At 45.2% G+C, this 13166-nt stretch overlaps 1 protein-coding gene across 5 annotated transcripts in view; it reads left to right on the forward strand.

The window, feature by feature from the left end:
- The window catches only part of Pde10a (phosphodiesterase 10A), a 517525-nt gene that overhangs the window by 479174 nt on the left and 25185 nt on the right, over nucleotides 1-13166 (forward strand). For all 5 annotated transcript variants that reach the window (XM_029564535.1, XM_008835118.3, XM_008835119.3 and 2 more), the window contains 3 exons: nucleotides 8715-8857; nucleotides 10035-10118; nucleotides 11381-11531. In XM_029564535.1, the coding sequence (XP_029420395.1) occupies nucleotides 8715-8857; nucleotides 10035-10118; nucleotides 11381-11531 (378 nt within the window). The remainder of the gene's footprint in view (nucleotides 1-8714; nucleotides 8858-10034; nucleotides 10119-11380; nucleotides 11532-13166) is intronic.

Genomic DNA, 13166 nt, shown 5'->3' on the forward strand with positions numbered 1-13166 from the left:
GGCACCGCTAGACCCTGAAGCCTGGGCAGTGACATGTCCCGTGTTCTGTATAGGTTATATTTTTAAATTATTTGGCACTGACTGCTAGGCAGTTTTCCACACCTTGTGCATCTGCAGGTGTTTCCGAAGCACATGTTTTGGATGCCGCTGTCTCCTCAGGTACCACACCACTCCTGTGCCCTGCTGCTGTTCTGACCACTTTCTGAATTCTCAGTGCATGCTGAGTGGGACTCAAACCTCAAAATAGGGGCTGGCGACATGGCTCCACTGGAAAAGACACTCGCTGCCAAGCCTGACACGAAGTTTCTTTCCCAGAAATCACAGGGTGGAAGGAGAGAACTGGCACCTCGTAGGTTGTCTTCTGACCGTCGTCACATGTGCACTGTGACATGCCCTCCCCCCACAAACAAATGTTCAAAGCCCTGAGAATGAGGCAGTCGTCCTTCACCCCACCATTCCATTGCTTTGTAGCATTTTGACCTTACTCACATTGGCCTATGCCACTGAGCCTCAGTTTCCTCTACTGACCGGCGTGGGTAATACCTGTTCCTCAGGATGGGCATTAGGACCAGAAGTGATACTGTCTGCAGATTCCTAGCCAGGCATTCACTCTATCAGACACACGGTCTGATTCTCATTACTTTCTACTCTATTCATCATGATGCTGTTTTATGAATTATTATTGCAGCCTATGAAAACCCAATTCATTGTTAAGTAGACAGCCGATGGTTGTCTGCACAGGTTCAATTGCTTTTCCTTAAGATCGGGATTTGCTTCCTGGGTTTCCTGGAAACCATCAAGAACAAGATTACAGAAACTGATACCTATCCTAAGCTGAAACCACAGGCATCATGGAGAGCAATGGTCAGTTCCCACACGAGAACTACATTCTTTGTGAAGAAAGGGAGCTTGGAGTGCGCCGTGTGTGAGTCACATTCCTAGTGTTTTGTTTCCCCCTGAACGCAAAGGTCTCATTTTCAGTAGGGACAAGGTGATGCACACAGAGCCTTTCATTGGTCTGTGTTGGAGAAGTTCTCACAGGTTTACTTGCGAAGTCTCAGGCGGAGGGGAACTCTCTCTGGTGCTGTGTAGAGTGCTGGGGTCTGTCTTCAAGAAAGCCAGAACGTCCAAATTCTCCAGGACTGGAATGAAGGTTGGCTCTCTTGAGAGGAGGGAAGGACCTCATCTTTCTGCCTTGGTGCTGAGGTTATATTCTGTGAACTAGAACAGCTGCGCAGTTGGAGGAACGAACATCAAATACCATATTTTTGGAACAGATTGCTTGTAATCTCAGTTGCGAGGCCATTCCTCCCTGTGTGAGTCCTTCCTCCGACTTCTTCGGTTTTTTTCATTTATTTACTGCACTTTATCTTGGATTACTTGCCTGTGTGGGAACTGTGCATCCAGGACTACTTGATTATGTGAACATGAACCTCAGCCTCCTACTGTTTGGGGCCATTTCTGTCGAGTCTGTTGTAGCTTGAATTTTCTGTTATGTTAGTGTAAATGTAGGTCCTGCAGCTGCGTGGGGCACTGGCTTCCACATCCGCGATGCCTGGAGACTGGTCCCCACTCCCAGCTCCAAGCAGCAGCAGGCTCCTTTTTTACAACACTTGTCCTACTTGGGACCAGTCCCAGAACCCCGTAGCCACCGTCTGCTGACAGTACCCAAGGTTTTCTGCTGCCTAGATGTACGCACTGTGTGTGTGTTTGGTGAGACGATTTGCTTAGAGAAGGAGTCTAATGTTAATCATTTGTTACTGTTGAAAAAGAACATATTGAAAACATGTATCTAAGGAAGTCTTTTATTTTATTTTTATTTTTATTTTTGTCTTTTTGAGACAGGGTCTCCCCATAGCCCCAGCTGTCCTGGAACTCACTAGGTAGACCAGGCTGGCCTCAAATTCACAAAAATGCCTGCCTCTGCCTCCCAAGTGCTGGGATTAAAGGCATGTGCCACCACACCTGGCTACTTATTTTTATTTTATTTGTATGTATGTGTGTACTGACTGCATGTATGTAAGTGCAACCGTGTTGTGAAATCTTGGCAGAGGCCAGAAGAGGGTGTTGGATCCCCTGGAACTGGGGTTACAGACAGTTGTTAGCTGCCATATGATGCTGGGAATCAAACCTGTGTCCTCTGGAAGAGCAACCAGTGCTCTTAACCACTGAGCCATCTCCCCAGTACTGAAATACATATTTTAAAAAAAATCTTGTCGATTTTAGTTTTAAATGAGAATTAAATCATTGAGGGAAAGAACTGGTAACTCCTGTCAGTAAATATGGTTGAAATCTCAAATCTTACCTGATTGCATTTTGACACTACCTGTGCCTACCACCGGGTCCTGACTGGTGTGGTTCCTGATCTCTGTAGTGTGTATCTCCCACTATGGCCAACCTCAGGCTTCCCACTGGAGGTGAACAGAAAAGGAGAGGCAGGACGGGCTCCTGTGTGACAGCACAGCGCACCATTGCTGCTCAGAAGTTGACAGACTCTCCTTTTTTATATAATGTGTTTAATCTGTGAGACTTCCGTACATGAGTATTATATGTGCATCTTTCCACCCTGCCAGTCCCTACTCCATCGCCTCCTATGTGTCCCCCCCACCCACTCCCTCTCAGTTTCTTGACCTCTTCTTTGATTGTTATTATTACATATACACACATACATTATAAACACACATCACACACAGTGCACTGAGTCCATTTAGTGGTGCTTGTGTGTACGTGTGTTTAGGGCTTACCACTTAGGAATAGATCACTACCAGGCAGTTCATCCCTAGAGAAAACTCATCCTCACTCCTCAGCTCCTCATCTTCTTGGTCATCACTAGAGTAAGACAACAGCCAGGCAGCTCGTGCCAAGCTGACAGTCCTCTGAGACCAGTAGGCAGTGCCAACAGCTCCTGGCACTGAGTCAGTCTCTGACCAGTCGAGTTGTCACTGGGTCACTGCGCTGAGCCTCTTATCCCCCATGGTTGGTCACTGCAGTGTATTCACAAAACACATGGAGCCCTGAGCACAAAGAATTAAGAATTCACCTCCATCCTTGCAGTTAGTGATGAAGACATCCAACCCGAGAGATGATCCTGGAGTCCGCATGCCCCTGAAGGGACTCTAGGTCTACTGTGAGAATTAAATAATAAGGTGCCTCTTAAGTATGACACCCATAGGCGCCACAGGATTGCCTCAAGGACTTATTCTACAAATGCCCCTCTCTGAAAAGCCACTGATTAAGAATTTCTCCACCTAGAAGCTGGGTGCCATTTTATAAGGAATGAAGGGTGTACGTTCACTTTTGGCAGTGGGAGGTTGCTTTCCTGTCCCCATGTTGTCTTAATGTTGGGATTTGGAGTCCTATGCCCTTCCCGTACCTAGTGCCTAAGGTTGGTGGCCACTGGGGCAGCACCCAGCGCAGACCAATGGCAGCTGCTGCTTCCGAGTCTCTTGTGTCGGCACAGCCCATCCGACATCGCTCTCCAGTTGCCATATGAAAATGATGATGGAGAACTTGAACAGAGCTTCCTGTCTTCACTATGTGCATCAGGAGGCTTCACTGCAGTATTTCTGCTGTTCATTTTAAGGTTATTTGCAAATAAGAAACCCATAAAATTTTCCAAAACTAATTTTTTTGCATGAAATTAAGCTAAGTTATGCTGTAATTAATGTTAAACTAAGCACAACATAAAATGACAGAACATTATACCTTTATAAGTAAAAAGTAGATACATTTATTCTTATTATAGGTCATAAACTTCCAAAATGGCAGTCAAATTGGTACCTTGCGGGAGGTTGAGAATAGCCAGTTCACCTCGAGTGATCGCTATGTGCGTAGCTACTTCTGTGGTCTTTGTGCCCAGCGGAGACACGGCTACTAGTGTTTCTTAATCATAGGATTTCATTGAATCACAGGGAATTCCTTGCCAGTTCACCTCGAGTGATGTGCATAGCTACTGCTGTGGTCTTTGTGCCCAGTGGAGACATGGCTACTAGTGTTTCTTAATCATAGGATTTCATTGAATCACAGGGAATTCCATTGTAGTAAATGCTGAATAATCCTGTTGACTTGACCTTCCTGCCAGAGCCTGTGGTGTCATTTCTAGACGGTGCCGCAGTCCAACTGTAGAGGATCCTAAAACCTGAGTGGGAAGGGTGGGGATTAAGGACAAAAGACACTGACAGCTGAATCAGGACCTGCAGGCTGATGACCAGGCAGGCACTTTATTGCAGGATAACAGTGCTTTTATACCTTGTCTCAAAGCAGGAAAGAATCTACTATAGAAATATAGCACAAAACCACAAGTTCCTCTGAACCGCACAGCTTCAGTAATCACATGTACTTGTGTCAGCAGCAGCCAAGCAGAACATCTAAGACAAAGACATGTACCTGGGAACAGTTTCGTTAATAATATGTAATTGTATAAGCAGAACCCAAGCAGATCTACCTGGAGAGTGACTATCAGAGACTGACCTGCACAGGCTCAACCCCAGGTCAGATAGAACAAGCCTTGCCGATACCCCCTTAGCTGCTCTCCGGGGGCCGAACTCCCTGTGCCTCGGCCCTGGATCAGCCAGGATAGGCTTTGAAAACATTCCATCGGCTGCTCTCCAGGGGCACAGGCAGCCTGAGTGTTCAGTTCCCAACAGGAGGGAGGCAAAGCAGAGACCAGGAGGTGTGGGAGGAAGTTAGCAAAATTGTACCTGGAGGATTTCAGGTAGACAGTACTGATGAAACTTCATGTTGTGGATTGCCAGCACATGGAGGACCTCTTGGAAAGCTCACGTCCCAGATGATCTTGTCTTGTCCAGGATACCTGGTCTCCCATGACAGCATGGGCCTCTGCATCATGGAGGAGGCGGCGTTGTGCTGTCCTGCTTTCAATGCCTGTCAGCACCCGTCAAGCTCCCTTGAGCCTTGCTGGGAGGCAGCTCATTTTATCAGTTGACGATGATGATGACGTGAACCTGCTTTTACATTCCTGCTACCCGTGGATTTGGATTTGCAGTCTGTGGACAGAACCTGGAAAATCTGTTGAATTTGTACATTGTTTACACATACTTCCTTTACAAGAAGACATGTTTTAAATTTGCTATGCTTTGCTGAGGATAAATGACAGTCAATATTTTGTCATTTAGAAGACATACTCAAAGAAATCAACATTTAAGAAGTTTCTTGTGATGTTAACGTGGAATGAGAAAATAACTGTTGTTCCAAAGAAGCGTATTTCATTTACTGATTTGGAAAATAGGTATTTGACGGGCCCACCCTTGTGTGCGATACAGGCTTTCTCTCTTGCACCCTTCAACACGCGTTTTTGTTCTGTGTATTTAGTGCTTTGATGAGAACATGACATGTGAGTTTATCTTCTGGCCATTTATTTAGGTTCTGTGCCTCTTATGCTTGGATGGGCATCCTTTCCTCTAGACTTGGGAATTTTTCTTATATGTTTTTATTGAAAATACTTTCTGTGGCTTTAGCGTGGATTCTTCTCCTTCGTCTCTCTCCACCATTCATAGGTTTGAGCTTCTCATGGTGTCCCAATATCTTGCATGTACTAATGTGTGTGTGTGTGTGTGTGTGTGTGTGCGTGCGTGTGTGTTTATCACTTTCCTTGACTAATCCGGTTTCTCTAGCTTGTCTTCAGTACCTGCAGTGTGTCCTCAGCATGATCCATTTTCTTGGTGAGACCTCCCACTGAGCTTCTTGGCTTACTGAATTTTTCATTTCGAGCTCATTGCACTTTGGTTTGTGTACATTATTTCTGTCTCTTTACTGAATTCTATTTTTGTGTCCTGAATTGATTTCCTTATTTCATTCAGTTGTTTATGTTCCTTTAGAATTCATTCACAGGTTTACCTCTGTCCTTTTAAAATTCATTCATACATTTATTTATGTCCTCTTTGAATTCCTGAACATATTTATAATTCCTTTGAATTCTTTGTCTGGAGTCTATTCTAAGTGGCTTTCATTAGGGACCATTACTATGGTAATTTGGGGGGAGACATATTGTCTTGCTTTTTTCTGTTCTTCATGTTTTTGTGTTGGGATTTATACATCCAGAGTTGGTTTGATGGTTGAGTCTTTTGGTGTAAGTTGTTGGTCTACATGCAGTGAACGGACATTTGGAGCTCTGATGTTACCCTGGCTTAGCTGATATGGGAATCTGCTGAGTGATGCTTGGAGTTCAGTCATGAGGCAATCACCGCTGGTTTGCAGTAGGGTTGTGATCCTCGCTAGGCTAGCTGACTCACACACACACACAGAGAGAGAGAGAGAGAGAGAGAGAGAGAGAGAGAGATACAGACTCTCTGTTAAGAACATGGGGATGGCCAAGACTTGGGGCCACCAGTCTCTGACCTCAGATGGATATTCTGGTTGTCCAAGTTCCTCCAGGTCATATCAGGAGTCTAAGGATGAGTGAGGGCCTAGAGTTGTGAGCATGTGACCTCAGACAGTTGCCCTGGGACCAATCTGAGTTTGCCTGGATCTCATCAGTAGCCCGAGGAAGAGAGGGGCCCTGGGATCCTATGTCTCTGACCTCAAACAGGTGCCAGAGCCAGTGAGAATTTGCTAGGGGCCGGGCAGAAGCTGGGGGCTGGAGGGAGCCTGGGGTTGTACCTCTCTGACCTTAGGTAGGTGCTGGGGCAGTGCAAGTTTGCGTGGGTCCCTTTGGGAGCTGGGAATGGGAAGGGGCCTGGGGTCACATGTCTGTGATCTAACGTAAGAGCTGGACTGATTCAGGTTCACACAGGTCTCTGCAGGAGCCTGGGAATGGAAGACAGCTACTTCACAAAATAGGTAGTACAATCTGACAGAAGTATGTTCAGGACCATTTCGTAAATTGATTAGAATCTGTACTAATCTCAAGTCAAAAGTAATTGAAATTTGTCTTTTGAAACTCAAGTGAGCAATCCAAACAGCAATCTTTAAACTCAAACATTCAAACACAGTACAATCCAATGATATACCAATTTGATCCTTCCATGCTGAAGAATAATGATTAAAATAGTTAAACCATTATGTTTCTTTAAGAGCAGAGGACTGTTTCTGTGTGCAGTAAAAACTCTGTGTCTCTGATGCCTGGTTTTGCATCCTGCATATTGCAAAGTGTGAGCAACCAAGGTTCACAACCAAGTCTGCAGTGAAGTCACATGACGCAACATGTGCGAGCACTGTGGCAGACACCCAGGATTCATGATGCATTTGCTTTTGAATGAATGTTTGGTTGTTATGTGTCCAGACACCTTTTGCTAGTGCCAGTTGTTTTGTGAGCCCCACCTTCAGCTATGTGACCCCACACAGGGTCACAGCCCACTGTTTTAGGAAGCTGAGGTCTAGAGGGCTTTGAGATTGTCAAAACTATTCTAAATGTTTTTAAATGGTGACATAGAGAAAGTACACTAACTCTTCTTGTTCGTATTATCATGTAGAATATGGCTGTAATCTTACCTGTAGAAAGTGAGCTGCCCTGTACTGGGATTATAGAGAAATGCGAGCCCTTAAGGAAGTGACCGTCTTACCTTTGTGTCACATACAACAATTCTTGAAGAGCGGTCATCTATTCCCCTAGGATTTCTTTCCAAGTTAATCTCACATAGTTACTAATTCACACGTGGAAACACTGGTTATTTCACTGACTCTGTTACTTTTTAAATTTATCTCACTTTAGTTTATAATTATTTGTAAAACTATATTCGCATACATACAAGTACATATGGTCTTATTCACTCAACAGGACAGCAAATGTGTCTGTTCATTTTTAGGTAGCTCCCTTCCCCACCTGCAGGACTGGCCCATGCTGGACAAGCACTCACCACTAGCCACACGCAAAGCTCTCCATTTGCCATTAGTGTAGCCATTCTTCATGCATCTACTCCATGGACATAGTCCCAGACATTATACACATCTGTGTTCCATGTTTAATTTCATTGCTGTAATGCCAGTAAAACCCCAACTTGGTTCACTTAAGAATAGAGAAAATATACAGTTACGTCAGCGTGGGGGAAGGAAACGAAATTTTCCCAAGAAAGCGGGGTTTGACATCTGCGTGACATGCAAATATCAAAGTTCTGTTTTTGCAAACTTAGAAGTGCTTTAGAGTTTCTATTCTTTAAGATTATGAAGTCATTTACTGATAACACAAGTGAACATTTTATTTTCAGCACTTTTGTTATTGGTCTTTAAAGATACGGGACAGGAGCAGTGGCTCAATGGTTAAGAGTACATACTGCTCTTCCAGAAGACCTGAGTTCAATTCCCAGCACCCACTCATGCAGCTCATAGCCACCTGCAACTCCAGATCCAGGGGTTCAAGGCCACTGGTTTCCATGGTCACCTGCACTCACATGCACAGATTCGTGCACGCGCTCGCACACACACACACACACACACACACACACACACACAGGATTAAAAACAAAAAGTCTTTAAAAGGTGAAAGCTATAATATAGGACATTATATTTAAAAAGACAAATACTGATTTCTTTACCAGGAGATTGTCTGGTAAGGATATTTGTTACGGAATTAAGTTAGACTTAACTGGAGACGTAAGGTTTAGTACTGCTTTGTTTCCTCAAGGCTCTGTGTGTCTGGTGCAGCGTGTCAGCACCGCGGGCATCAAGGAGTCTCCTGGACTTCAGCCGCAGTTCTCCAAAGCCTGAATGGTCCTTGCTGTCCTGAGCCGTTCCTTCACTTCCTCTCCTCTGCCTTCCAGATGTACCACAGGATCCGTCACTCGGAGTGCATCTACAGGGTGACCATGGAGAAGCTGTCCTACCACAGCATCTGCACCGCCGAGGAGTGGCAGGCCCTCATGAGCTTCCACCTGCCGGCTCGCATCCGCAGGGAGATCGAGCTGTGAGCGTGTCTTCCGCCCTTTTCACTGAAATAAGCAGAGCAGGTCAAGGAATTAGAGCCAGGTTACCGCAGACGTGTCACATATCGGAGCCATGGTTACTGCAGATGTGTCACCCATGAGAGCCAGGTCACTGCAGACGTGTCACCCATGAAAGCCACGGTTACTGCAGATGTGTCACCCATGAGAGCCACGGTTACTGCAGACATGTCACCTATTAGAGCCAGGTTACTGCAGACATGTCACCCATGAGAGCCACGGTTACTGCAGATGTGTCACCCATGAGAGCCAGGTCACTGCAGACATGTCACCCACGAGAGCCAAGGTTACTGCAGACATGTCATGTCGTTTCATGTGCTGCCATTTTCTCCTTCTGGCTGCCTTAAATAACAGAATCTGAGTGCGAAACCCAGTGGGTGGCATGTACCTGCAGTGCCAGCACTTAGGAGCCCGAGGCAGCTGGAACACAAGTTAGAGGCCAACCTGGGCTCTCCAGTGAGTTCTTATTTAAAAAAAAATCAAAGAGAATTTGATATAAATTAACTCAAATGTCAACATTTCTTATTACTCTTGTACCATGCAACATTTCATTTTCCAAAAGGCGTTTAATATCACATGTGCAAAGCCTTCTCTCTGTACAAGGGGCAGACTGTGGTGGTTTGTAGCTCATTGTAGGAGCAACCACTGCTCTTGTGCTGGGAGTTGCCTGGTAATTGGAAATATCATCTTTTACTAATACCATTGATCGTACTTTAAGGTTCAATTAAATAATTGAATGAAAACATATTTATTATCATAGTAACTTTGGCCATTAATACTTACTGAATTCCTATTTCAGCTTAAATATATTGAACAATTTCAACTCTAAAATCTTTCTGATAAGCCCCCCCATGATTGATAAATGAAAATATAAATATATATTTGTATTAAACACTCTGTAACAACAGGAGCATCCGCACTAACAGATTATTTAATAACTTAGTTGTTGGCTTACATCACTCTTGCAGGAACATAGCGATTCCCCAGCCAACCTCTTAGTACAGGCAGATGTGTCTGAGAAGACAGGCAGCAAGGGATGAGACCCATCCTTTAGGTTTCTAGGTAGATGGTGTAGTGATGCTCTGTACAGGCTGTGCTTAGCCTAGCTGTGGCCAGTAATGTACTGTCTTCTGATTTCAGATTCCACTTTGACATTGGGCCTTTTGAAAACATGTGGCCTGGGATTTTTGTCTATATGATTCATCAATCCTGTGGAACATCCTGGTATGAATGACCTATGGCTTTCCCTTTAAATCTTTGGGTGATATGATCTCCTCCTCCGCCTACTTATAAACCTTTCCATCTTATATAGTTAGTTATCTTAAACTACGTCATTTTCGTTAAGTATTCAAGTAAAAATTGACCAAGATTGTTAGTCAAACACGCAGCCTTTTCAAGCTCTCCAGACACTGTTGTGTTCTCTGCGGTTTTGGCTGCAGTTGGGTTGGCAGCCTCCTGTCTAGGTTTTTGTCACGGAAGTGGGTGACTGGAAGAGACGGGGAGGACTGCAGCAGCATCACATCCTTAAAGTGGTGTGTTTAAAGTAGTGCACGTGATTTCACAGCCACTTCCAAGTTCCATGATGTACCTGTTGGATTAAGTTCAGAGATCTCCCAGGTGAACATGCAACACCTTGCCAGTGCCACTTACAAATCTCTCTCCACCTTGTCCTGCCCCACTCAGCCTTGTGACTTCGTGGGTGGAATTTTATATCTTAACCACACAAGCTAAATATGCGTGGAATGGGGTTTTTGCTCATTTTTTCTAATTTTTTTTGTGCTAATCTATTTTTTACTTGCTAGATACTGGACAGGATCTCTTAGTTTTTCTAGAATAAGATTGTCCCTCTTCTTGAATGCTGTGTGTTTGCCCTCACTTTCATCAGGGATGCAAGCAGGACCACTAACTCACAGATGATAGTTGAGGGTTTGGTCATCTGGAGGTCACAGGAGGACGTTGAGAGTTTTTAATGTGGGAAACACAAGATATATAGCTTTTATGAACTCTTAGTCTTTCGATCTGCCTTAAATATATTCAGAGAGGGTGGGTTCTTAACCAAGAATAAATATTATGATAATAATGTAAAATACGTTAACAAAGATCCAGTGACAATATGTAGAAGTGCTTTCTAAGTTCTGTTCTTTCATGTGCTATGTCAAGACTTGGTATGACCATCTGTCACTCAATAATTTGAGTGCACCATATGCCTCAGATTTACCTCGAAAGGGTAGCTGGCCACGGAGATTACTGGGGTTAAGGATGGGAGGCTGCCCCCGCCTGCTGAGCAGAAGCTGTTAGTTTTTGTGGGTTCTTCTTTATGGCTGGAGAAGGGCAGGAAGTGATGTGTGTGTTTGCAGAGTTCCTGGCCAGCCAGGGTGGGACTCCACCAGGGTGTCGGGAGCAGATACATGCATAGTCAGCCAGAGGCTCTCCCGGAATGCAGGATGCCATGGTGGATTTGCCACAGTGGTCTCTTCTCCACACAGCTTTGAACTTGAAAAGTTGTGTCGTTTTATTATGTCTGTGAAGAAGAACTATCGGCGGGTTCCTTACCACAACTGGAAGCACGCAGTCACGGTGGCACACTGCATGTACGCCATACTCCAGAACAACTACGGCCTCTTCACAGACCTCGAGGTGGGTCTGCGTGTTCCCCCCTTGTCAGAGAGCTCAGGGATTTAATGCCCATGTCAAGAACCGTTTACAACATGGTATTTGACGTGCTTAGCTTCAGCACCCAAGTATGTGTTATAGTCACTGTAAAAGGGACAGATAGAAATTTCAGTGCACCAAAATGTCTCTCATGGAAGCATTGTATTTTTTAACCCTTTCTTCCTGATTAAAGCTGAAAACTCTGAAAATATTTAAGAGACTTTTTCTCATCACCCACACACCCTGGCTATCATAGACTATGCAACGGAGCCTAAATACCATCAAGACGTGAGTGCTTTCTGTTTCCAGCATAAGAAAATGGGCTTGAGGGTGTATAGCTGACTTGCCTGGCCCTAGACACCCAGAGTTGGTGCCATCTTGGGAGCATTCCCAAGCTCACAGGATTTTGGGCCTTCCTATTCTGCCCAGAGGTGGGAATGAGTGATGGCACCCCTGATGCCGAGCCCGTAGACAGGCAAACCCAGTCCCTCCGAGTCACTGGCCTGGCACCACAGTCAGCCTTCTTCTTTTCCTCTCTGTAAATCAGTGTCACACACCAGGCTGTTGGGGGGGCAGGCCTGTCACCTCTGACATAAATGCATTGGACTTGCTTCAAGGTTGCATTCAAACAACATCCACTACTCCTGAGATCTGTCCAGTAATTTCCCACCCCTTCAGATCACATTCACAGTCAGAGCAGAGATCCTGCAAGGTGCAAGGGAGGGGCACACGTCCCACCTTACAAGAGCAGAGCCTGGAGCTCTGTGGTAAGAGCTCTGAGTACCACCTTAACAAGAGAGGAGCCTGGAGCTCTGTGGTAAGAGCTCTGAGTACCACCTTACAAGAGCAGAGCCTGGAGCTCTGTGGTAAGAGCTCTGAGTACCACCTTAACCAGAGAAGAGCCTGGAGCTCTGTGGTAAGACCTCTGAGTACCACCTTAACAAGAGAGGAGCCTGGAGCTCTGTGGTAAGACCTCTGAGTACCACCTTACAAGAGCAGAGCCTGGAGCTCTGTGGTAAGAGCTCTGAGTACCACCTTAACCAGAGAAGAGCCTGGAGCTCTGTGGGTAAGAGCTCTGACTGCAAGTCTGAGGACCCCAGTTCGGACCCCAGCACCCACACAAAATTCTGCTTGTGTCCAAGCACACACCTTTACCTAGAGCTGTGGGGTGCAGAGGCAGGAGCACCTCTGGGCCTTGCTGGCCACCATCTGAGCTCCAGGTTCAGTGAGAGACCCTGACCCAAAGGAAGAAGGCAGGGAGTGACAGAACAGGACTCCCGATGTCCTCCTCTGGCCTCTGTGTGTGTGTGCACACCAACATATACCACAGTCACACACATACATGCACATACACACATACACGTACAAAATGTAAACAATGCTTTTGGGTTTTGCTTGTTTGTTGTTTTTTAAAACAATTTTTAGTTGTAACAGAGTTTAATCTAATGATATATTTCTACCGCCTCCTCTAAAAGACCCGGTGAAATTTGCCTTTTGTTCCTATAAGTTTTTCTTTTTTAAAAAATATTTTATTATTTTTATGTGTATGTATGTATTCCCTGCATGTAGATAAGTGCACCTGTGTTGTGCAGTGGCCACGGAGGACAGAAGAAGCTGTCA

The sequence above is a fragment of the Nannospalax galili genome, unplaced genomic scaffold (genome assembly GCF_000622305.1).
Source record: "Nannospalax galili isolate Female #2095 unplaced genomic scaffold, S.galili_v1.0 scaffold1157, whole genome shotgun sequence".
NCBI lineage: Eukaryota > Metazoa > Chordata > Mammalia > Rodentia > Spalacidae > Nannospalax > Nannospalax galili.